Genomic DNA, 25834 nt, shown 5'->3' on the forward strand with positions numbered 1-25834 from the left:
TGAATGAATGAACTCAAAGGCTCGTGTTTTGAGATTCTGAGGACATTCAAGCTTCAAACGGGAAAAAATACCCAATAGGAGGCTCATTTACGATGATTTTGAACAGCTGTGTAAGGTCATTGTCATCACCCCCATTTTATAGGGGGGTGGGGATGGGATCGGAGGACCATCATTTTTTCCACAATGTTTACAGTCCCCTTCCCCCATATGCCTGGATCCTCCGAGCTACAAGACCCCACAATGCTGCAGGGAGCCCTTGAGTCCAGACTCCCCATCCAGTGCTCCTGGGGGTGGATGCCCAGCCCAGGGTCCGGGGATCCATCTGAGTCCCCTTTGCCCCCATTCCCAGTCTATTCTACTCCAGAACAGGTCAATGGCAGGGTCTGCTCCTGCTCCACGGATGCCAGGCCCAGCAGGGTGCAGCAGCTTCTATTTCATGGCAGCATCTAGGGTTCCCCCACAGGATGTGTGGCAACAGGTGCCGGGCAGACAGGAGGCAGGTGCACTAGAGCCTGGAGGAGCTCTGGGTTATCTGGGTCCAAATTTGACTCCTGTGTGTGCTGCGTAGCCTCAGGCGAGTCACTCACCCTCTCTGAGCCTCAGTGATCACATCTGTAAAATACAACAGTTATGGTTCCTTTCAGGGGGTGGTTGTGGGAATTTGGTAGGGAATCATGTGAGTGGATGGAATGGGCTGGGTATGCCATAAGTGCTTAATAACCAGCCGTTGTGATTGAGATAGTCGCTCTTCCTGTCTGTAAGACAAAGTGGATGTTCCCGTTTCTCCTTCAAGCCTCCAGGCCCTGATCTTCCAGGAGGGATGGACATCTAGCCCCTCACCCCCGGGCAGGGTTGCACCCCTGACCGTCTGGCCCACTGGGCCTCAGGACCTTGGCCTTGCACCTGTCTCCATCCTCCAAGGACAGCTGTGTATCCAGGGCCAGCTCAGGGGCACCCTCAGGTAGCTCTGCCTTCTCAAGAAGCTCAGTCCTCTCGCCTTTGTCCCAGGACATCTCCACCACCAGGGCCTCCTGCAGGGATGCCTCTTCCTGGAAGTCCACTGGGTTGATCCACTGCCAAGTCTGCAGAGGGAGGGTAGGGCAGAGTTCTACTTCCTATCCACAGCAGGATGGAACGGACCGGGTCTCTGCTGGCTAAATTCTCTAAAATCCTGAGACCTGGATGGGCGCACTGGCTCACACCTGTCATCCTCGCACTTTGGGAGGTTGAGGCGGGTGGATCACTTGAGGTCAGCAGTTTGAGACCAGCCTGGCAAACATGGCCAAACCCTATCGCTACTAAAAATACCAAAATTAGCTGAGCTTGGTTGTGCACGCCTGTAATTCCAGCTACTTGGGAGGCTGAGGCAGGAGAATCATTTGAACCCAGGAGGCAGAGGTTGCAGTGAGCCGAGATGGTGCCACTGCACTCCAGGCTGGGTGACATTGCAAGACTCCATAAAAAAAGAACTATATATATATATATATATATCCTGAGACCAATTTGAGGATGAACTCTGCCTCACTGACCCCCCATTCAGCCCCTCTTAGGAAGAGCACTTCCTTCTCTCTTTGGGAAATTTCCCTCCCCTCTTTTCACAGATGGTGTGGCTGACAGTGCAGTGGCCCCACCTCAGCTCTAGCACTGGTCATGTGACCCTGGCCAGCCCACCCATCAGACCCTTCCCTAACCCTCTGGTTCCAGCCATAGGCTCAGGGAAGAGCCTGTGAACCAAGCTGGACCAATCAGTGATGGCCCTGAGACTGTTGCCCTAGGTAATGGGGAGAATGGACACTCTGCTTCCAATCAGAGAAGGCTCAGCATGCCTGGGGGAGAACTCTGAATGGGCAGCTCCGAGATAGACCCCAGTCGCTGGATTCAGCCATATCTAGAAGCCCACTCCCTTAGGATTTTTCCATCAGGTGCCCTTTATAATAAAGCCACTTTGAGTTCTGTTTCTAGTGCCAGGAAATGTACCTCTGCTTGCCTGTCTTTAAAATGGGAAGGGGTTTGGAGCACTGGTTTTGGAGTCCTTACCTTGATGGATTGGGGGAGAATAAAATGAGCTAATGGGTGACCCTTGTCCAGCGTGTGCACCCAATAAAAAGACTTAGGATTAGAAAAGGAGTCCTTACCTCCTTCCCTGCAGGGAACTGAATGGCGGAGCTGGCACAGGGTGTGGGCAGCGGCGGGCACAGGTGCCGTGTGGCCCTGAAGAGGAAAGGGGGACGGTGAGAGGAGCTGAGCATTTTTTTTTTTTTTTTTTTTTTTTTTTTTGGAGATGGAGTCTCACTCTGTTGCCCAGGCTGGAGTGCAGTGGCGCGATCTCGGCTCACTGCAACCTCTGCCTCTTGGGTTCAACTGATTCTCCTGCCTCAGCCTCCCGAGTAGCTGAGATTACAAATACGTGCCACCACACCCGGCTAATTTTTGTATCTTTAGTAAAGACAGGTTTCGCCATGTTGGCCAGACTGGTGTCCAATTTGTGGCCTAAATTGATCTGCCTGCCTCAGCCCCCCAAAGTGCTGGGATTACAGGCATGAGCCGCTGCTCCCGGCTTGAAAGCAGCTTTCAATCAGACATGCCCACCAGTGTCACCGCCCCTTTCCATGGGAATGACCCAAGGACCCAAAACTTACTACCCTTCCCTAGAAATTTCTGCATAGGATCACTTGAGGTCAGGAGTTCAAGACCAGCCTGGCCAACATGGTGAAACCCTGTATCTACTAAAAATACAAAAGAAATAGCTGGGTGTGACAGCATGCACCTGTAGTCCCAGCTACTTGGAAGGCTGAGGCATGAGAATGGCTTGAACCTGGGAAGAGGAGGTTGCAGTGAGCCAAGATCATGCCACTGCACTCTAGCCTGGGTGACAGAGTAAGACTCCACCTCAAAACAACAACAACAACAAAAGAAAATAAAAGAAAAAAGAAAAAGAAATTTTGCATAAACTGCGCTCTTAATCTGTATGCAATTAAAAGTAAGTATAAATCTGACTGCAAAACCGCTCTCAGTGGCTACTCTCCGCCTACAGGGAAGCCGTGCTCTGCAGAGGCAGTCACGGAGCTATAACTGCTTCTTCAGTAAAGCTGTTTTCTTCTACCTCTGGCTTGCCCTTGAATTCTTTCCTAGGCGGAGCCAAGAACCCAATCAGTGGGCTAAGCTCCACTTTGGGGCTCCCCTGCCTGGCATCATTACCATTGCTATGGTAACAGTAAGAGGTGTCAATTACCTGTTCAGGCCAAGGTAGCCAAGGACGCCCACGAGAAGGATGCTCAGGAAGCTCCCCAGGGAGGCGAAGAAGATGAACCAATCAGAAACCTGCACTTCTGGGGTGGGAGAGCGTGGGTTGGCAGAGGGCTACCTCCTGCCTCTTCCTCAGGGAAGGAGCTGGGAGGGCCCGGTTTCTCCATGAACTTGCTGCTGACCCTGGTGCACATGCCACAGGCTTCTCACTGGGAGACCACAGAACCCACCTGCCCAGTAGCTGTCAAGGAATAAAGGCCTGGAATGCAGGAAGTGTTCAAGACTCTGTAATTCCAGGCCGGGCACAGTGACTCATGCCTATTACCCCAGCACTTTGGGAGGCCAAGGCGGGCAGATCACCTGAGGTCAGGAGTTTGAGACCAGCCTGACCAATATGGTGAAACCCATCTCTACTAAAAATACAAAAATTAGCCGGGTGTGGTGGTGGGTGCCTGTAATCCCAGCTACTCGGGAGGCTGAGACAGAAGAATCTCTTGAACCCAGGAGGCAGAGGTTTCAGTGAGCCGAGATCGCATCATTGCACTCCAGCCTGGGCAACAAGAGTGAAAATCTGTCTCAAAACAAAAAAAAGACTCCGTAATTCCAAGAGCCTACACATAGGGCACATGTGGCTGCCCCTGGACCCAGGCCTGCCTGCCCCACCCAACCCTGACTCTTTTGTTCTCTGGGTTCCAGTTGGTTCTCTTGGAACTGAAAGGACACCGTGGCATGTACAGTGATCATTTGATCTCTGAATCTCTTATAACCATGCACCCCAGACAACAGAGCCTGTGTTGTTCTCTTCCTTCTCCTCCTTCTCCTCCTCCCTCTTCTTCTCTTCCTCTTCCTCTTCTTCTTCTTTCTCCTTCTTCTTCTTCTTTTTTTTTTTTTTTTTCTTTTGAGACAGGGTCTTGCTCCGTTGCCCAGGCCAGAGTGCAGTGGTGCGGTCACGGCTCACTGCAACCTTGAATTCCTGGGCTCAAGCCATCCTCCCACCTCAGCCTCCTGAGTAGCTGAGACTACAGGTGTGTACCACCACACCCCACTATTTTTAAAATATTTTTTTGTAGAGATGAGGTCTCACCATGTTGCCCAGGCTGGTCTTGAACTCCTGGGCTCAAGCAATCCTCCAGCCTCAGCCTCCCAAAGCGCTGGGATTACAGGCGTGAGCCACCGCACCAGGCTTCGCCTGCATCCTCCTTATTTTTGCATTGATTTATTTCTTGCTCAATGAACAGATTCCTGCACCTCCCTCCTCCCCAAGAGCCCCCAGATACTTTGACACATCTACCCCCAACCCACGGTGTCAGACCAGGGAGGAGGGACAGTTGTAGACAAGGGCATGGCCAGAAGGAGGCAGAGAAGGCTTGCTGGAGGAGGGAACTTTTGAGCTGAGTTTTGAAGGATGAATAGGAGTTGGACCGTGGGGAAAACAAACATTCCAGGCAGGAGGGAGGGAAGGGCCTGCATGGGCAAGGCTCCTGGAGTGTGAGAGGAAGCTGCAAGAGAAGGCAATGGGAGCAGGTTGAGCTGCTGCTTTCTCCTGAGGGCAGTAGGGAGCCATGGAGGGAATGAGGGTGAGGGCAGGGCTGCTAAGATCATTATGGGAAGCGCAGTGCAAATAACTGGGTCCCACCCCCTCCACTCACTGATGCTGAAGCGCTGGGGCTGGCTCCAGGCACCCCTCAGCCACGCCGTGTCTGCTCGCACCTGCACTGTGTAGGCTACACCAGCCCGCAGGTCACTGAGGGTTACTTGGGTCTCTGTGGGCTGCACAGGATGCTCTGCAGTGGGAGAGGCAACCCTGAGTCCTGGGACCCCTGGAGGCAGGGCTTGGACACAGGACCAAATTGAGGACTAGCTAAAACAGGTCCTGGGCTTTCCATAAGACACGCCCACAAGTGTGCCATGTCAGTTTACCATTACCATGGCAACACCCAGAAATTACCACCCCTGTCCATGGCAATGATCCCACAACGCGGAAGTTACCACCCTCATCCTAGATATTTCTGCATAAACTGACCTTTCATTTGCATATAATTAAAAGCGGGTATAAATATGAGAGGTAACTACCCTGCCTGTGGGGTGTTCCCGCTCTGCAAGGAGCGGGACTTCTGCTGCGGCCGTACATGGCCACTTCAGTAAAAGTTTCTAACACCACCGACGTGCGCTTGAACTCTTTCCTGGGGAAAGTCAAGAACCCTCCCAGCTAAACCCCATTTTGTGGGCTTTCCTGTCCCTCATCAGATCCCCCCTCCAGGCCTCGGTTTCCTCATCTGTGGCATGGAGACAGTCATCCCTGCCTGATGAGAGTCCAGCTGCTGCTACATGTGAGGGGCAGCCTCCCATGGATGAACCCAACACACCGTAAGCTCTTGGCTGGTGCCCACCCAGCCTTCTCCAGGGTCTGCAAGGGGTGATCAAGACCCTCAAGTTCAGCTGGGTGCAGTGGCTCATGACTAATCCCAGCACTTTGGGAGGCCAAGGTGGGAGGATAGTTTGAGGTCAGAAGTTTGAAACCAGCCTGGGCGAGGCCGGACATGGTGGCTCACACCTGTAATCCCAGCACTTTGGGAGGCCAAGGCGGGTGGTTCACCTGAGGTCAAGAGCTCGAGATCAGCCTGGTCAACACGGTGAAACCCCGTCTCTGCTAAAAATACAAAAATTAGCCAGGCATGGTGGCAGGTGCCTGTAATCCCAGCTACTTGGGAGGCTGAGACGGGAGAATTGCCTGAACCCGGGAGGCGGAGGTTGTAGTGAGCTGAGATTGTGCCACTGCACTCCAGCCTGGGTGACAGAGCCAGACTCCCTCTCGAAAAGAAAAAAAAAGAAAAAAACCCCAGCCTGGGCAATATAGCAAGACTTTGTTTCTACAAAAAATAAAATATTAACTGTGCATGGTGGTGTGTACCTCTGTTTCCAGCTACTAGGGAGGCTGAGGTGGGAGGATCGCTTGAGCCCAGGAGGTTGAGGCTGCAGTGAGCTATGATGGCACCACTGCACTCCAGCCTGGGCACAGAGTGAGTCCCTGGCTATAAAATTAAAAAAAAAAAAAAGGCCAGGCACGGTGGCTCACATCTGTAATCCTGGCACTTTGGGAGGCCAAGACGGGCAGATATAAAAAAAAAATTAAATTAAATTAAAAAAAAAAAAACCCTGAAGTATAATTCTCTTGTTTTTGTTTTTTGTTTGTTTTTGTTTTTGTTTTTTTGAGACAGAGTTCTCACTCTGTCGCCCAGGCCGGAGTGCAGCGGTGCAATCTCGGCTCACTGCAATCTCTGCCTCCCGGGTTCAAGTGATTCTCCTGCCTCAGCCTCCCAAGTAGCTGGGATTACAGGCATGAACCACCATATCCGGCTAATTTTATATATATATATATATTTTTTTTTTTTTTTTTTTGAGGCGGAGTCTCGCTCTGTCGCCCAGACCGGAGTGCAGTGGCCAGATCTCAGCTCACTGCAAGCTCCGTCTCCCAGGTTTACGCCATTCTCCTGCCTCAGCCTCCTGAGTAGCTGGGACTACAGGCGCCCACCACCTCGCCCGGCTAGTTTTTTGTATTTTTTATTAGAGACGGGGTTTCACCGTGTTAGCCAGGATGGTCTCGATCTCCTGACCTCGTGATCCGCCCGTCTCGGCCTCCCAAAGTGCTGGGATTACAGGCTTGAGCCACCACGCCTGGCCTAATTTTATATTTTTAGGAGAGACGGGGTTTCTCCAAGTTGGTCAGGCTGGTCTCCAACTCCTGACCTCAGCTGATTGACCCCCCTTGGCCTCTCAAAGTGCTGGGATTACAAGCACGAGCTACCGCGCCCGGCCAATTCTCTTGTTTTAAGGGTCTGATAACCAAGGCTTAGAGAGGGACAGCAAGGTGCCCAGGGTCACACAGCAAAGGAGATCTCAGGCTAGGATCCTCCCTTCTTACCCGAGCCACATCTGCACTGCCTCACGTACCTGACACCTGGTTGCTGTCTTCATCTCGGCAGCGGACAACATACTCCTTTAGGACGCCGGGACAGGTGCTCAGCAGGGATGGTGCCCAGTCCACGGACACTGAGTCCAAGCTATGATTCTTCACCGAGACGTGGTGCGGTGTCCCAGCTGCTGAGGCTGCAACCAGTACCATTGTCATAGTAAACGCCAAGAGTGCTGGTCGAGGCCTGGCACAATGACTCGCGCCTGTAATCCCGGTACTTTGGGAGGCCGAGGTGGGTGAGTCATTTGAGGCCAGGAGTTCGAGACCAGCCTGGCCAATATGGCAAACCCCTTCTCTACTAAAAATACTAAAATTAGCCAGGCATGGTGGCGGGCACCTGTAATCCCAGCTACTCAGGAGACTGAGTCAGGAGAATCACTTGAGCCCAGGAGGCAGAGGTTGCAGTGAGCCTAGATGTCGCCCACTGCATTCCAGCCTGGGCGACAGAGCAAGACCCTGTCTTAAAAAACAAAACAAAACAAAAAAAAAAACAAAGCCCGCCATGGCGACTTATGCCTGTAATCCCAGGACTTTGGGAGGCCAAGGAGGGCAGCTCACTTAAGGTTAGGAGTTTGAGACCAGCCTGAGCAACATGGTGAAGCCCTGTTTCTACTAAAACTACAAAAATTAGCCGGGCGTGGTGGTGGGCGCCTGTAATCCCAGCTACTTGGGAGGCTGATTCAGGAGAATCGCTTGAACCCAGGAGGCAGAGGTTTCAGTGAGCCAAGATTGTGCCACTGCACTCCAGCCTGGGTCAGAGAGTGAGACTCTGTCTCAAAAAAAAAAAAAAAAAAAAAAAAAAAGGAGTGCTGGTTGAGCACTTCCTGAATGCCCAGCCTCCCACTGTCCAGAGACGGGGGTAGCATTGGCCACAGAGTCAGGTGGGCTGGGTTTTAATTCTGGTTCTGCCACTCAGTCACTGTCATTTTCCTTCCCTGGGCCTCAGTTTTCCTATCTATAAAATGGACAATGCTGGCCGGGTGCAGTGGCTCACACCTGTAATCCCAGCACTTTGGGAGGCCAAGGCAGGTGGATCACGAGATTAGGAGTTTGAGACCAGCCTGGCCAACAGGCTGAAACCCCGTCTCTACTAAAGATACAAAAAATTAGCCAGGCATGGTAGCGCACATCTATAATCCCAACTACTCGGGAGGCTGAGGCAGGAGAATCGCTTGAACCCGGGAGGCGGAGGTTGTAGTGAGCCAAGATTGTGCCACCATTGCACTCCAGCCTGGGCAACATGGCAAGACTCTGTCTCAAAAAAAAAAAAAAAAAAAAAAAAAAAAAAGGACGATGCTGTTAAGCCAGACAGAATGGCTCACACCTGTGATCTCAGCACTTTGGGAGGCTGAGGTTGGTGGATCTCTTGAACCCAGGAGTTCAAGACCAGAAGACCAGCCTGGGCAACATAGTGAGAACCTGTCTCTACAGAAAGAAAAAAATTTGCCATCCATGGTGGCATATGCCTGTAGTCCCAGCTACTCAGGAGGCCGAGGTGGGAAGATCACTTGATCCCAGGAGTTCGAGGCTGCAGTGAGCTATGATTGTGCCACTGCATTCCAGCCTAGGAAATAGAGCAAGACTCTGTCTCCAAAAAAAGAAAAATATGAACAATGCCACTCAGAATGTCTTTGCTGTCCACTGAGCTGACCTCCATATGTCTGGCCTAATGTGCTGCAGGTGCCTCTAAATGTTCATTCTCTTCTCCTGACACTGAAAGTTCCTGCTGAATCCTCCATAGAGATAAACCTGCAGGTGGCTGAGTGCAGTGGCTCACACCTGTAATCCCAGCACTTCAGGAGACCAAGGTGGGAGGATCGCTTTAGTCCAGGAGTTTGAGACCAACTTGGGCAACACAGCGAGACCCCGTCTCTATTTTACTTTATTTATTTATTTTGAGACAGATTCTTGCTCTGTCGCCCAGGCTGGAGTACAGTGGCACGATTTTGGCTCACTGCAACCTCTGCCTCATGGGTTCAAGCAATTCTCCTACCTCAGCCTCCCGAGAAGCTGGGATTACAGGCACCCACCACCACACCTGGCTAATTTTTGTATTTTTATTTATTTATTTATTATTTATTTATTTTATTTTATTTTTATTTATTTATTTTTTTGAGACGGAGTCTCGCTCTGTCGCCCAGGCTGGAGTGCAGTGGCCGGATCTCAGCTCACTGCAAGCTCCGCCCCCCGACTTACGCCATTCTCCTGCCTCAGCCTCCCGAGTAGCTGGGACTACAGGCGCCCACCACCTCGCCCGGCTAGTTTTTTGCATTTTTTAGTAGAGACGGGGTTTCACCATATTAGCCAGGATGGTCTCGATCTTCTGACCTCGTGATCCGCCCGTCTCGGCCTCCCAAAGTGCTGGGATTACAGGCTTGAGCCACCGCGCCCGGCCTAATTTTTGTATTTTTAGTAGAGACAGTGTTTCACCATGTTGGCCAGGCTGGTTTCAAACTCCTGACCTCAGGTGATCCACCCACCTTGGCCTCCCAAAGTGCTGGGATTACATGTGTGAGTCACCACGCCCAGCCTCTATTCTTTTTCTTAATTATTTAAAAAGAAAAAATAATGTAAACCTGCAGGTTTGGGTCACTTACCATTGCCCCCAAAGTGGTAGGTGGACAGGACCGTAGACCACAAGGTGAGCTTCTTTGGGTGCGCAGAGGCAAAGATAGTAATGTGGTAACACTTTTCCTGCCCCATTGCCCCAGACTCTCGACTCCAGCTGTAGGTTGCTGGAAGGATAAGCAAAGACCAGACCATTCAGTAGATTGTGTTCCCACCTCTGCACCTTTGCATTGGCTGTGCCAGCTGCCAGGATCCCCCAGAAAACTCCTACTCATGCTTCAAAGCCCTTGCACCAATATCCCCTCCTCCAGGATCTCCTCTCTGTGCAATGCCCCCAACCCCATCCCCATCCTCCTCTAACCCAGCCCTTACTCCATGGAACCAGGGCTTCTTTTTTTTTTTTTTTTTTTGAGGCGGAGTTTTGCTCTGTTAACCAGGCTTGAGTGCAATAGCGCGATCTTGACTCACTGCAATCTCCACCTCCCGGGTTCAAGGTATTCTCCTGCCTCAGCCTCCTGAGCAGCTGGGATTACAGATGTGTACCACCATGCCTGCCTAATTTTTATATTTTTTGTAGAGACAAGGTTTCTCCATGTTGGCCAGGCTGGTCTCGAACTCCTGACCTCAGGTGATCCACCTGTCTCAGCCTCCCAAAGTGCTGGGATTACAGGCGTTAGCCACCTTGCCAGGCCAGTGGGGTCAGGGGTTCCGTGTCCAGTTCTGTCTCCTCAAGCTGTGAATTCCTCAAGGAACAGGCTGAGGTTGAGGCTTTCTGGGGCTCTGGCAAGGCCCAGAGCAGGGAGCAGGAGAGTGAGAGGCTACCTGAGCCTCACAGTCCCCTCTTTCCCTAAAGACTCATTAATTTGCCACCAGCATCTCACGAACTGCCACCTTCCCTGGCGCAGTTGAATATTTAACAAACACCTTAGGATGTGAGATTCATTACCTGCAGGTGTGCAATCTGCCTGGAACTGAGCTCAGGATGCCAGCAGGAGGTTCCAGACCCATATGGGTGAGAGGCTCCGAACCTCACCCTGTCCCTACCTCTGTGTGATCTCGAGTAAGCAGCAACACCTCTCTGGGCCTTAGACACCCGCTATGTGCCTTCCCTGCAGGTTTGAACCCACCAGGAGCTAAAAGGGAGGGCACAGAGGAGGAGCAGAGGCAGGCCATTCCAGGCCATTACCCATTCCAGCCGGATCCGGGTCTTGCGGCGCAGTCAGGTTGCAGGTGGCAAGGCTTCCTTCCTGGCCCACGGGCTGCCATTCAATGCAGTACGTCGTGCTCTGAGCCCGGGCTGGCCAATACATAGTGGTTCCGTTGGTTCCGACGCTGATATTCAGAGCCACTGGTTCTGGAAGGAGAAGGGAGAGACCCATCAGACAGTTGCCGTCCCTCTCCCCAGCCCCCTTCTCTGGCTCCTGCAGCCTCTCTCCCACCCTTTCGTCTATACCTCTGACCCTACAGGCCAGGGTGTCTGTGTTTGGCTGTTTCCCTGCACTGGAGGCTGCCTGGGGAGTCACGCACAAAGAGGGTAGCAGATGGCGTTTGTTTTTTTTTGTTTTTTTTCTTTGGAGACGGAGTCTTGCTCTGTCGCCCAGGCTGGAGTGCAGTGGCATGATCTCAGCTCCCTGCAACCTCCTCCTCCCGGGTTCAAACGACTCTCCTGCCTCAGCCTCGAGAGTAGCTAGGACTACAGGCACGTGCCACCATGCCCGGCTAATTTTTTTTTTTTTTTTTTTTTTTGGTGGAGGCGGGGTTTCACCGTGTTGCCCAGGCTGGTCTCAAACTCCTGACCTCCAGTGATCCACCTGCCTTGGCCTCCCAAAGTGCTGGGATACAGGCGTGATCCGCCGCATCCAGTCAGCAGATGGTGTTTGAATGAGCTGAGTCCTTCTCCAGCCTAACTGCTGTCTCCTTGCCAGGATATTCACCATGAGGGCTTCCTGTACTGCCATTACACCCACCTCCAGCCTTGTAGGCGTCTCCGGCTGCGGCAGATACCTGGCCGCCTACGGCTTGCCTCGCCTGGGCGGAGAGTGAGATGCAAGACCAGGCTCCCCGGCCTGACTGGCCCCACTGGTGGTCTCATGCCAAACTCAGAAGCACGAGCACACACCCACTCAGTCCCTGGGCAAATCTCTCCCACTCCCTCCCGCCAGGGTGTCTGCACGAATGTCAGAGACGGATACTGCTTGCAATTCTGGGGATAGCAACAGCCGTTTATTGAGTACCGACTGCATGTGCCAAGCCAATGCTGAGAATTTTACAGGCACCATTTCACTATGATATGGGACCAGGCTGGGTGTGGCAGCTCACACCTGTAATCCTAGCACTTTGGGAGGTGGAGATGGGTGGATCGCTTGAGCCCAGGAGTTCGAGACCAGCCTGGGCAACATAGGGAGACCTGTCTCTACAAAAAATAAAAATTAAAAATTAACCAGGTGTGGTGGTGCACGTCTGTAGTCCCAGCTACTCTGGAGGCTGAGGCGGAAGGATCACTTGAGTCTGGGAGTTCATGGCTGCAGTGAGCCATGATTGCACTCTAGTCTGCCAACAGACTGAGAACCTAGCTCAAAAATAATAATAATAGTAGGTCGGTCACGGTGGCTCACATCTGTAATCCCAGCACTTTGAGAGGCTGAGGCAGGTGGATCACCAGCCTGGGCAACATGGTGAAACTCCATCTCTACTTTTTAATACAAAAATTAGGCTGGCATGGTGGCTCACGCTTGTAGTCCCAGTGCTTTGGGAGGCCAAGGCAGGCAGATCACCTGAGGTCAGGAGTTCAAGACCAGCCTGGCCAACGTGGTGAAACCCCATCTCTGCTAAAAATGATCCGCCTGCCTTGGCCTCCGAAAGCATGGGGATTACAGGCATGAGCCACTGCACTCGGCTGATTACTGAATTTTTGATATACCCCTAAATTAGGCACTGCTTTAAAATTTTCTGCTTCACTCCTCTCACCCTGGTCTAGCTGAGGCTTAGAGTAGGTGCTCAGCTCTGAGGGGCCCTTATACTGCCCTCCCCACCCAGAGGAGGCACCTGTGTGGGTGTCAGCAGGAATGTGCCACGTCTGGTTTGGGCCAGGACCAAATCGGTTCGAGGAGATGACAGCCACATTGTAGGCAGCACCCGAGAGATAGGGCATTTTCTCCAGGGGCAGGGTCCTGGTGGCCTTGGCCTTACACGGGCAGGACAGCATGTGGAGCTGCAGTTGGTAGGTGACCTCCGCTCCAGGCGCCGGCCCTTGACAGCCTTCTGGAAGCTCCAGCTGGGTTGGCTGTCAGGAGTATGAAAGACAGCTCGTGGGGACCTGATCACATTCATCATCCCATAGGGAGACAGCAGGACACAGCCTATGAGGACAGACTTGGCCAAAGGCCACAGTCGATAACACACATCAAAAATTAAGAAAATAATAAACCTCAATGCTGGCAAAGCTGCTGTGAGACAGCCATTCACCGCCCGCACACATCTAGCTTGGGGGAAGTGAGAAATTGACAAAACCCACTGACATTCAGGAAAAAAAAATGTTTCCATCTTTTAACCCAGTTACCTCAAGCAGAACATTTTTCCTTAGGAAAGGAATTTGAGTTAGAGGAACATAGGAAGTAAAGAATTTTTGCTACAGCCTTATAGTAACAGCCCATTAGGGACCTGGCTAAGACGACTATGGTAAAGTCAATGAGTGGAATATTTGCCAGTTTTGTCTCAACAGAAATAGTCCCTCTGTGCCTCAGTTTCCCTCTCTGTAAAATGGGGCTAATCAGACTGCACTTAATGGGTTGTTTTGGGACTTTTTTTTTTTTTTTGAGACAGAGTCTCACTCTGTCGCCCAGGTTGGAGTGCAGTGGTGCAATCTCAGCTCACTGCAAGCTCTGCCGCCTCCGGGGTTCACGCCATTCTCATGCCTCAGCCTCCCGAGAAGCTGGGACTACAGGCGCCCCCCACCATGCTCGGCTAATTTTTTTTTTTTTTTTTGTATTTTTAGTAGAGACGGGGTTTCACCGTGTTTGCCAGGATGGTCTCGATCTCCTGACCTCATGATCCGCCCGCCTCGGCCTCCCAAAGTGCTGGGATTACAGGCGTGAGCCACCGCCCCCAGCCTGTTTTGGGACTTAAAGCAATAACCTGCTACCCAGGCGAATGCAGTCATCATTGTCTCCTTCCTGGCCTTCTGGCTTCTGTGCAATTCCCACACACTCTGTTTCTCACACGGGAGCCAGGGAAAGCCTGTGAACATCTGAATCCAGTCATGTCCCTCCCCTGCTCACACACACTCCATGGCTCCCTATGACCTTCGGAGTTAAACCCACAATCTGCCCACTCACTGCCACCTCTACTTCTCCCACTTGCTCATCAGCCTCCAGCCTTTTGCCTCCTGCTCCCCATCCCAGGCCACCCCACAGCCCTGTGATAGCCCCGTTACCTGCTCTTTCAGGGTCAGCCGCCTCCTCCCATCCCGGCCCAGCTGCTCCACTGAGAATCTCACCTGAGGCTGTGGGGGATTTTCTGCAATCAGAACCAAACCAACCAGACGAATTGGAAGGAGAGAAAGACTGATGGATGTTTTCTTTGTAAATGATGGATTCTCCACATTCACAAAGTGAGAATCCCTTGCTGCCCCAAATTGCAGGAAAGAGAAAAAACTGGAGGAAGAAAAATTAACACCGTTCGCATCCCCAGGGATAACTGCCACCTGTAATTTCATGTTGTCTAAGGTTTTTTGTTTGTTTGTTTGTTTGTTCGTTTGTTTTCTACCGCCCAGGCTGGAGTGCAGTGGTGCAATCTTGGCTCACTGCAACCTCTGCCTCCCGGTTTCAAGCGATTCTCCTGCCTCAGCATTCCGAGTAACTGGGACTACAGGCGTGCACCACCACGCCTGGCTAATTTTTTATTTTTAGTAGAGACGGGGTTTCACCATGTTGGTCAGGCTGTTCTCGAACTCCTGACCTTGTGATCTGCTTGCCTCGGCCTCCCAAGCTGCTGGAATTATAGGCATGAGCCACCTCGCCTGGCCTCTAAGTTTCTCTTTGAATGCAAATATATTTCTCCGCATGGTTTTGTTGTTGCTGTTATTTTATAGACTAGAGACAGGGTCTCGTTTTGATTCCCAGGCTTGTCTCAAACTCCTGGCCTCAAACAATCCTCAGGCCTCGACCTCCCACAGTGCTAGGATTACAGGCATAAACCACAGCACCAGGCCTTTCTGCATGATTTGAAACCCTCTCACTCATTTCCCTGTTGCCCAGGGTCAGGGCAGCAGCCATTTAGTACACCCTGCCACCTGCAGGTGACATTGTCCTTGAGACACTGTGAGGTTCAGCCCGATGATTTTCACTTGATAAAGCTCTGTAGTGGGTGGAGTGCAGTGGCTCATGCCTGGAATTCCAGCACTTTGTGAGACCAAGGCGGGACGATCACTTGAGGCCAGGAGTTCGAGACCAGCCGGGCCAGCATGGTTAAACCCCATCTCTACTAAAAATAAAAAAAATCAACTGGGTGAGGGTGCGGTCACCTGTAGTCCTACCTGGGAGGCTAAGGCAGGAGAATCACTTGAACCCGGGAGGCGGAGGTTGCAGTGAACCAAGATCGCACCACTGCACTCCAGCCTGGGTGACAGAGCAAGACACTGTCTTAAAACAAAACAAAAAACCCTAAAGTGAGTGCAGCAAGACCAGATGCCACATTGTCAGGGTTTGAACACCCCTTTCTCCCTCTGCCTTATTTCTAACACTTACCACCTCGTTTCCAATACCTGCTGCCTTATTTCTTTTTCCATCTTATTTTATTATTATTATTATTATTATTATTATTATTATTTTACTTTTTGAGACAGAGTCTGGCCCTGTTGCTCAGGCTGGAGTGCAGTGGCGCGATCTCCGATCAATGCAACCTCCACCTCCCGGGTTCAAGCGATTCTCCTGCCTCAGCCTCCCAAGTAGCTGGGATTACAGGCATCAGCCACCACGCGTGGCCCCATTTTATTTTATTTTTTAGAGATAGGGTCTCACTATGTTGCCCAGGCTGGTCTCAGATCACTGGCCTCAAGTGATCCTCCCGCCTCAGACTTCTGAGTAGCTCGAACTACAGGGTGCACCACCACCTCCAGCTGCTGCCTTATTTCTAACACTTGCCCCTGTTCCTGTGCCCAGAGTGATCTTACCAGGGGGAACACACACAGGGCTGCTCCACTTGCTCCAGGAACTCCCCTGGCTCCCCAGCCGCCGTCGTCGGAGCTGGAATTCCTGGGCCACATTCATCTCCAGGGGACAGAGGCAGGACTCTGGGGAGAAGCAGGTCAAACATCAGGCTGTAAGAATTGTCCAGGACTTGGCACCAGTCACTTAGCCATCATGCACTTATCGAGCTCCAACTGTGTACAGAACCATGTGCTGGGTCCTGGGGGCTCAGCAGAAGCAGGCCAGGCCCTGTCCTCTTAGGGCCTCCAGGATCACCCACATACATCCCTGCCCTCAGTTCAAGTCCTGGCCATGGCCATCCCTTGGGTCATGACCTTGGCCAAAGGCTTCTCACCCCCTGCAAGTCTTGATTTGTTTCCCCACTTGGAATATGGAAATAATCCAATACTGAACTATGAGGCAGGGTAAGAGGCATACAAAAAATTCAGCATTGGACCTGGCATACAGTAGGAGCTCAATTAATGCCAACTTGTTGCAGCTGTTGTTGTCATTACTATTATTATTCTCACCAGTATCATCATCCTGAGGTCCGCAGTCGCCCTAGAATAAGAATGTATTCATATATTGTTTTGCATTTTAATGCTGAAAAATATTTGCTGTTTTACAATTATTTATTTATTTACTTATTTATCTGAGACAGGGTCTCACTCTGTCATCTAGACTGGAGTGCAGTGGTGTAATTATGGCTCACTGAAGCCTCAACCTCCCAGGGTTCCGTGATCCTCCTGCCTCAGCCTCCTGAGTAGTTGGGACTACAGGCACGCACCATCACACCTGGCTAATTTTTGCATTTTTGGTAGAGACAGGGTTTCGCCATGTTGCCCAGGCTGGTCTCAAACTCCTAGCCTCAAGCAATCCCACCCCAACTCGGCCTCCCAAAGTGCTGGGATTACAGGTGTGAGCCACCACACCTGGCTAAATTTTTTTAAATTAAAGACTATACCTTCAGGGATTATTTCTATAGTTAATTACTAGAGAACTTTCTCTAGGTTCAAACCTTCTTTAGAAACATATAAAGCAGTAAAAAATTATTATAACTAAATTTTAAAAATTAATAATTATTTTTACTAAACACAATGTGGGATCCTGGATTGAATCTGGGAACAGAAAAAAGACATTCCTGGAAAAATTGGTGACATTCAAATAATGCCTGGAGTTTATATAAGATATTAACATTTAGAGGAGTTTGGGTAAGGGGTATACGGGCGTTCTCTGCACTAGTTTATAAAGTAACATTTCTGAAAATTGAAGATTATTCCAAAAGAAAAAAATTATTTTAAAACATTTTAGTGGGAGCCAGGCACAGTGGCTCTTGCCTGTAATCCCAGCACTTTGGAAGGCCAAGGTGGGCAGATGACCTGAGGTCAGGAGTTTGAAACCAGCCTGGCCCACATGGCGAAATCCCGTCTCTACTAAAAATACAAAAATTAGCTGCGCGTGGTGGCAGGTGCATGCCTGTAATCCCAGCTACTCGGGAGGCTGACGCAGGACAATCGCTTGAATCTGGGAGGTGGAGGTTGCAGTGAGCTGAGTGCCACTGCACTCCAGCCTTAGCGACAGAGCAAGGCTCCGTCTCAAAAAAAAAGAAAAAGAAGAAACCACCTGAGGGGCTAGAGTGGGGGTTGGTTGGGAGCGGGGACAGACGCAGTGATGGTGAGACTGATTTGAGGGTGAAGGTGCCCTGGAGAGGCCCGTGTCCACCCTGGACTTGGGAAATAAACTCACCAACTTCCATGAGCTGCTGGGCGTCCGGTGCCGGAACTGCACCTCAGCACCAACCTGGTTATCCGGGGTCTCCCACTCCATACGCAGCTGCCCAGCCAACTTGGACACCTTGATGTCTCCCAGAGGAGGCTTATATTTAACTGGAAGCAGAGGCAAGGATTGGCGAGGGGCAGCCCACACGTATGTCAGTTAATGGGCCCTGAAAATCTACCCGGTCCAGGGTAAGCAACTGAATCCCTAAATATGAATTAGCGAACACCTTGCAGGTCCCAGCTAAGCCTGGTATACTATGATTCAAAGAGTCAAGATTTATACACAAGCCACATATGGTGGCTCACCCTGTAATTCCAGCATTTTGGGAGGCCAAGGCAGGAAGATCACTTGAGTCCAGGAGTTCGAGACCAACCTGGGCAACATAGGGAGACCCCCATCTCTACATAAAAATTAGCCGGGCATGGTAGTTCATGACTGTGGTTCCAGCTACTTAGGAGAGTGAGATGGGAGGATCACTCGAGCCTAGGAGGTTGAGACTGAAGTGAGCCCTGATCGCACCACTGCACTCCAGTCTAGGAGACAGAGGGAGACCTTGTCTCTAAAAAATCAACAAATAGGGCCGGGCGCGGTGGCTCAAGCCTGTAATCCCAGCACTTTGGGAGGCCGAGACGGGCGGATCACGAGGTCAGGAGATCAAGACCATCCTGGCGAACACGGTGAAACCCCGTCTCTACTAAAAAAAATACAAAAAACTAGCCGGGCGAGGTGGCGGGCGCCTGTAATCCCAGCTACTTGAGAGACTGAGGCAGGAGAATGGCGTGAACCCGGGAGGCGGAGGTTGTAGTTAGACGAGATCGCACCACTGCCCTCCAGCCTGGGTGACAGAGCAAGACTCTGTCTCAAAAAAATAAATAAATAAAATAAAATTAAATTAAAATTTAAAAATAAATAAATAATTTTTCATAAAGATTGATACACAGGATCCTGCTAGTGAATATATCTTTAAAATATTAACACCCATTGCTGGCAAGGCTGTGAAGAGACAGGTACTTTTGTGAATTGCTTGGCAGAGGATAATTGATTCTGACAAGCAATTCACAAAAGTGCCTGCTTTTGAGGGTGATCTGCCCGCCTCGGCCTCCCAAAGTGCTGGGATTACAGGCATGAGCCACTGTGCCCAGCCAATTCTTTTTTTTTTTTTTTTTTTTTTTTTAAGAACTCTCAGGGAAATTGTACTTAGTTTTTAGATCCGTTTCAAGGAACCTGACCTAAGGAGAGACATAAATTAGCATAAATTAGTCTTGCTGCACTGTGGCCATACTCTGCCTGATTCTTTATTATATCATTGTATAAATTTAAGAGGTATGATGGTTTGATGTACCTATCCATAGTGAAATGATTACTACAGTAAGCAATGTAACATATCCATGGCCAGGCACAGGGGCCCACGCCTATACTCCAAACACTTTGGGAGGCCAAGGCAGGAGGATCATTTGAGCCCAGGAGTTTAAGACCACCCTGGCCAGCATAGCAAGACCCCATCTCTTAAATATATATATATATACATATCCATCACCTTCCATAATTACTTTTTTGGTGTGTGATGAGAGCACCTAATTTTTTTTTTTTTTTTTTTTTTTGAGACAGAGTCTCACTCTGTCACCCAGGCTGGAGTACAGTGGCGTGATCTTGGTTCACTGTAACCTTCATCCCCCAGGTTCAAGCGATTCTCCTGCCTTAGCCTCCCAAGTAGCTGGAATTACAGGTGCCCACCACCACACCCGGCCAATTTTTGTATTTTTAGTAGAGACGGAGTTTCACCATGTTGGTCAGGCTGGTCTCGAACTCCTGACTTCAGGTGATCCTCCCACCTTGGCCTCCTGAAGTGCTAGGATTACAGGCGTGAACCACTGCACCTAGCCCTAAAATCTGTTATTGTAGCAAATTTTCAATATACAATATGCTATTTTTAATTATAGTTCTCTACTGTACATTGGAACTCTAGACTTATTTATGCTGCGTAACAGCCAATTTTATTCCTTTGACCTACATCTCCCCCATTTCCTCCTTCTCCCCATCCCCGGTAACCACGGTTCTACTTTTGGTGTCTAGATATTTGACCTTTTTTTTTTTTAAAGATTATACATGTAAGTGAGATCATGCAATATTTTTGTTTCTGTGCCTGGCTAACTTCACGCAGCATAATGTCCTCCAGCTTTGTCCATGTTGTGGCAAATGACATGATTTCCTTCATTCTTTTATTTATTTATTTATTTTTTTTTGAGACAGCGTCTTGCTCTGTCACCCAGGCTAGAGTACAGTGGTGTGATCTCGGCTCACTGCAACCTCTGCCTCCCAGATTCAAGCCGTTCTCCTGCCTCAGCCTCCTGGGTAGCTGGGATTGCAGGCACCTGCCACCACACCAGGCAAATGTTTTGCCTTTTTTGTGTGTGTTGCTATTGTTTTTTAGATGGAGTCCCGCTCTGTCGCCAGGCTGGCGTCCAGTGGCTCAATATCAGCTCACTGCAACCTCTGCCTCCTGGGTTCAAATGATTCTCCTGCCTCAGCCTCCCCAGTAGCTGGGACTACAGGCGTGCGTGGCCTGCACCTGGCTAATTTTTGTATTGTTAGTAGAGATGGAGTTTAACCATGTTGGCCAGGATGGTGTCTATCCCTCTACCTCGTGATCCGCCCACCTCAGCCTCCCAAAGTGCTGGGATTACAGGCGAGAGCCACCGCGCCCGGACAAATACATGGTGTTGAGTCATGAGAACAGATATTCAGAACCCAAGCAGCTCCTGGTAGCATTATGGACAGCAGAGAGAAACCAGAAGCAGCCTTAGTGCCCAGGAATAGGGGATTGGTAAGAGGACCATGAAAGACTGCTTTGTCACAATAGTGTTTGTGTGACACTACATGAAGTGACAATGGCTAGTAGTATCAAGTCCCTTGCCAGGGGCCAGGAATTCCCCTCCAGCTCCAGCCTTGCAGCCTGATGGCCTCTGGGTATAAAAGGGACAGCGGGGAGAACAAGGTGCTAACCTGACTTGTAGAGCTGCAGGGTCACCTCAGGAGATTTCTCTGTCCGGTTCCTGGCCCAGGATTCCACCCAGAGCGTGACGGTGTGCAGCACAGACACCCCGGCCTGGTCGGAGAACTGCAGCCTGGTGGCTGAGCCTGTGGCGAAGTAGCAACAGCGCCCAGAGCTAAGGCTGCAGCAGGAAGGAGCGTGTCAGTGCCGAGTCTGGGGTCCTGGTGGACCCCACAGCCGACTTTGTGCATCAAATCCCGGCATCATTTTATGGGTGTTTGTTTGTTTGTTTGTTTGGAGATGGAGTCTCGTTCTGTCGCCCAGGCTGGAGTGCAGGAGTTCAAGACCAGCCTGGCCAACATGGTGAGACCCTGTCTCTACTAAAAAATACAAAAATATAAAAATTAGCAGGCACGGTGGCGTGTGCCTACAGTCCCAGCTACCCAGGAGGCTGAGGCAGGAGAATCACTGTAACTCGGGAGGCAGAGGTTGCCATGAGCTGAGATCATGCCACTGCACTCCAGCCTGGGCAACAGAGCAAGACTCCGTCTCAAAAAAAGAAAAAAGAAACAAGTAAGTAGATGGATGGATGGATGGAAGGAGGGATGGATGGATGGATGGATGGATGGATGGATGGATGGAAGGATGGATGGATGGATGGATGGATGGATAGATGGATAGATGGATGGATGGATAAGTGAAAGGGTGAAGAAAAAAGGACTAAAGAGACCCTCATGGCCACCCACCCTGGGATGCCTACCATCACTGACCACCCCCCACCACAATCCTCCAACCCTCTCTTCTTAGATGAGAAACAGAAGCCCAGGAAGGAGTGTTGACCCAGCCAAGATCACGCATCCGAGAGTAGGGGCACCAGAGGGGGTTGGAGCAAGAGTGGGATGGTGGGTGAGGGTTTAGGAATGGTAGAGGGGTCCTCACCAGCACCGCAGGAAGTGGCTGACCCCAGCTGTGGGACCCTCATACTGCCAGGAGCACTCGTAACCAGCGCTGGATATCCGATAGCAGCTCAGGTCCCTAGGGCCCGAGGCTGAGCCTGGAAGAGATCCTGTAGGCTTGGGAACAGACCAGAGTCTGGAGGGGTCTTTGTGCCCAGGACAAATCTTTGTGATGCTTACATCTTTCAGTGTCACCTCAGCCTAAACCCTCCCTGCGTCCTTCCTACCTCATCTCCCGCCATCTCTCGCCTCAACCTATTCGGAATCCTCAGCCTTCGAACTCGTCCTCAAAGAGGCCTCAAAGAGGTCCTGCCACCTCCCTCTCTATTCCTCACCCTCCTTCTGGTGTTGTTTTTTTTTTGGGGGGGTGCCCTGGGCCCCAGCTTCCCTCCTCTGGTTCTTCAAAACACATCATCACATGCAGTATAGACATGTGTTTGCCTGTTGTCTATCTCTTCCACTAGGCTGTGGTCTTGGGAAGTCAATTGAGCTCACAGCCCCCTATGTCTAGATCCATGTGCGCACATAGAAGGTGCTCAGTAAATCGTTATCAAACAAGAGAATGGACGGTGTGTCTGCTCAGTGTCAGACCCTTTGCAGGGTGCATTATGAGCATAAATGTTCCAACAGTATGTCTGGGCGTGATGGCTCATGTCTGGAATCCCAGCACTTTAGGAGACTGGGGCGGGTGGATCACCTGAGGTCAGGAGTTCGAGACCAGCCTGGGCAACATGGTGAAACCTCGTCTCTACTAAAAATACAAAAATTAGCTGGTTGTGGTGGCAGGCACCTGTATTCCCAGCTACTTGGGAGGCTGAGGCCGGAGAATGGCTTGAACCTGGGAGGTGGAGGTTGCAGTGAGCTGAAATCAGGCCACTGCACTCCAACCTGGGCAGCAAAACAAGACTCTGTCTCAAAAATAAATAGGCCAGGAGAGGTGGCTCATGCCTGTGAGCACCCAGCACTTTGGGAGGCTGAGGCGGGTGGATCATGAGGTCAGGAGATCGAGACCATCCTGGCTAACATGGTGAAACCCCGTCTCTACTAAAAACAATACAAAAAAATTAGCCGGGTGTGGTGGTGGGCGTCTGTAGTCCCAGCTACTCAGGAGGCTGAGGCAGGAGAATGGCGTGAACCCCGGAGGCAGAGCTTGCAGTGGATCCAGATCATGCCATTGCACTCCAGCCTGGGCGACAGAGCGAGACTCCGTCTCAAAAAGAAAAAACAAACAAATAAAAAAATAAAATAATAAAATAAAATAAATGTTCCAATAATTTATTGGGGGGGGGCTTCAAAATGCTTAAAAGGTACTTTCTCCCATGTACCGACCAATCTGAACGGACATAGACACCAGCCCTGAGACCGTGCTAGGGAAGTGATGAGGTTCAGAGAGGCAGCTGGCTGCTCCAGGGCACCTTGAACCTGTTGAGAATGGGCCAGCAGGTAGTGGGGTGGGGGCTCCCAAGACCACAGGCGGGGCTGGGTCTTTGGCCAGGTGGCAGAGGCCATGGGAAGGGCTGCTGTGGATGGGGTCAGGTAGAGCCCTACATAATCCTCAGCCAACAATGAGGAACTGCTCCGAACCTGGGTCTGCATCCGAATATGGTGGGTCCTGAAAACAGCACTCACTGGTTCTGCAGGCAGCTGCAAAGGCAATGAAGACATAATGACATCCCTGGCCTTGCACTGTGTGGGGAGAAGGGCTCGGCCTTGGGGTCTACACCCAAGTGATCATCAGCTCTCCCTCCCACCCACCTTCCCATCTATGCACCCACCTACCACCACTCATCCATCCATCTGCCCATGTATTCATCCACCCATCTACCCATCCATCCATGTATTTATTCGTCTATCCACCATCTACCCATCCATCCACCCATGAATTCATGCATCCATCCATCCATCCATCCATCCATCCACCCACCCACCCACCCACCTACCCATCCATACATCCATGTACTCATCCATCCATTCACCCATCTACCCATCCATCTATCCAATCATCCATGTATTCATTAATCCATCCACCCATCTACCCATCCATCCATCCACCCCACCATCCACCCATCCACCCATCTACCCATGTATTCATCCCTCCATGTATTCATCCATCCATCCACCCATCTACCCATCCATCTATCGGTCAATCCATGTATTCATTCATCCATCTACCTATCTACCCATTCATCCATCCATCCACCCCACCATCCATCCATCCATCCACGTATTAATCCATTCATTCATCCACCCCACCATCCATCCACCCATCCATCCATCCATCCATCCATCCATCCATCCATGTATTAATCCATCCATCCACCCCACCATCCACCCATTTATCCATCCATTCATCCATCCATCCATGTATTCATCCATCCATTCATCCATCCACCCCACCATCCATCCACCCCACCATCCACCCATTCACCCATCCATCCGTGTATTCACCCATGCATCCATGCATTCATTCGTCCAGTATCCATTCACCCAACCGTCCATCTATCCATCTACTCACCAATCTATCCATCCATACATCCATGTATTCATTCATCCATACACCCACCCATCCATCCATTTATCTACCTACTGATATATCCATCCAGCCACACATCCATCCATCCATCCATCCATCCGTCCATCCATCCATTCATCCAACCATCCATGTATTTATTAATTCATCCATCCATCATTTACCCACCCATCCACCTGTCTATCCATTCATCCACCATCCTTTAGTCCTCAGAGGTTGAGATGCATATTTGGGAGATACTCTCAGGAGGTCCCCCCAGCAGGAAAGAACAGTAAGACCAACAGTCTGGAGGGCAGAGAGAAGTGGGGGTGTGCCTGGGGTGGCACCAGTGTCTGAAGCCAGCATGGGGAGAGACAGTAGAGGGTGCATGGCAAGGAGAGGCCTGCCAGGGCTGGCCCAGGCAAGCACACTTGGCCCACTAGCAGTTGGGGCAATAATTTATAACATTTCTCCAGGAGGCAGCGACCTCCTTCAGCCACTGGGACCCTGTCTCTGTAAAAAGTACGCGCCAAAAAAATTAACCTGGCACGGTAGTGTGCGCCTGCAGTTCCAGCTGCTCAAGGAGCTAAGGCAGGAGGATCACTTGAGCCCAGGTGGTCAAGGATGCAGTGAGCTATGATCAGGTCACTGCACTCCAGCCTGGGCAACAGAGTGAGACCCTATCTCAATAAATAAATAAAAAGGGTATATGGAAGGATGTGCATAGGTTATATGCAAATACTTCACCATTTTATATCAGGAACTTAAGCATCCTTGGATTTTGGTATCTGCAGAGGGTCCTGGAACCATTGCCCCATAAATACGGAGACAACTGTATACATTATATTATGTATGTCTATCTATTGTAAACTACATACATAAGATACTATACCATGTATACCTATTAGATACATACTTGCTTTTCATTCATTCCTTCCTTAGTTTTTTTTCTCACTGAACTCAGGGAGGTGGTGGAAAAGATTTAGTGCATTTCACAGAAGAGAAAAATCAAGATCGGAGGAAAGATGTCTAAGTTCGATCCCAGAAGCCATGACTGCCCATCTCCCATTTGACAGCAGGAAAGACTGAGGCACAGAGAGATGAAACCAACCCACACAGCAGGCCCACAGCTCTCCACACATACACGTGTCTCCCCCCGGCAAGACGAGCTGCCATGCCAGGGTCGGGGGACTCACCACCCTGCCTGGATCGCAGGAAGAGGAGGAGGAGGGGGACCACCCAGGTCACCAGCGGCCCCATTGGATCCACGCAGAGCCCCACAGCCCCAGGGGAGCCTCTCTGCCACCTGCGAGGTTCAGCCACCCCGTCCCCACTCCGGAACACATTGAAGCTGAACAAAGGAAAAAGACCAAAAAAAAAAAAAAAAAAAGTGAGTGTCACAGCCCATCCCTAGTGCAAGTCAAAGCGAAAGAGAAACCCAGGAAGTCAGCTTCGTGGTGGTGGTGATGGTGGTGGCCACAGACTCACCTTTGGAGCAAGTCAGGGTTCTAGGGGTTCTGCCCTGCTGGCCCCAGACCTGAACTGAACACCCAGATGCCAGCCCCATGGGCCACCTGTAGTTCTATGCACTTGACCAGGTCCCTGGCCCTCTCTAGCCGATTTTTT

General features: G+C 50.8%; 1 protein-coding gene across 11 annotated transcripts; it reads right to left on the reverse strand.

Moving 5' to 3' along the window:
• On the reverse strand, nt 1–25834 carry IL12RB1 (interleukin 12 receptor subunit beta 1). 11 transcript variants are annotated; one of them, XM_077978440.1, is made up of 18 exons: nt 25697–25834; nt 25405–25559; nt 23284–23343; nt 21683–21809; nt 20755–20924; nt 17719–17858; nt 16503–16533; nt 15957–16076; nt 14220–14302; nt 12833–13070; nt 10974–11141; nt 9817–9954; nt 7198–7353; nt 4896–5030; nt 3233–3329; nt 2136–2211; nt 891–1082; nt 9–612 (listed from the first exon to the last, which is right to left on the reverse strand). In XM_077978440.1, the coding sequence occupies exons 2-18, from the start codon at nt 25466–25468 to the stop codon at nt 607–609; spliced, it is 2001 nt and encodes a 666-aa protein (XP_077834566.1). In that variant the 5' UTR covers nt 25469–25559; nt 25697–25834; the 3' UTR covers nt 9–606. The 11 variants fall into 11 exon arrangements, with proteins under 11 accessions (XP_077834572.1, XP_077834570.1, XP_077834568.1 ...); XM_077978446.1 differs by lacking the exon at nt 25697–25834 and having other exon boundaries at nt 1–612; nt 998–1082; nt 21683–21797; nt 25405–25656; XM_077978444.1 differs by lacking the exon at nt 25697–25834 and having other exon boundaries at nt 1–612; nt 904–1082; nt 21683–21797; nt 25405–25656.

Source organism: Macaca mulatta, chromosome 19, assembly GCF_049350105.2.
Source record: "Macaca mulatta isolate MMU2019108-1 chromosome 19, T2T-MMU8v2.0, whole genome shotgun sequence".
Classification (NCBI taxonomy): Eukaryota; Metazoa; Chordata; class Mammalia; order Primates; family Cercopithecidae; genus Macaca; species Macaca mulatta.

What these genes read in the sequence shown, in the direction of transcription:
- IL12RB1 (XM_077978440.1), bottom strand. Translation starts at nt 25,468, where the DNA reads ATGGGGCCGCTGGTGACCTGGGTGGTCCCCCTCCTCCTCCTCTTCCTG. An exon ending in CCTGCGATCCAGGCAGGGTG is followed by an intron (nt 23,344 to 25,404) that starts GTGAGTCCCCCG and finishes TTGCCTTTGCAG; the next exon opens with CTGCCTGCAGAACCAGTGAG. An exon ending in CTACCACTTTGGGGGCAATG is followed by an intron (nt 7,354 to 9,816) that starts GTAAGTGACCCA and finishes TACTGGTTGCAG; the next exon opens with CCTCAGCAGCTGGGACACCG.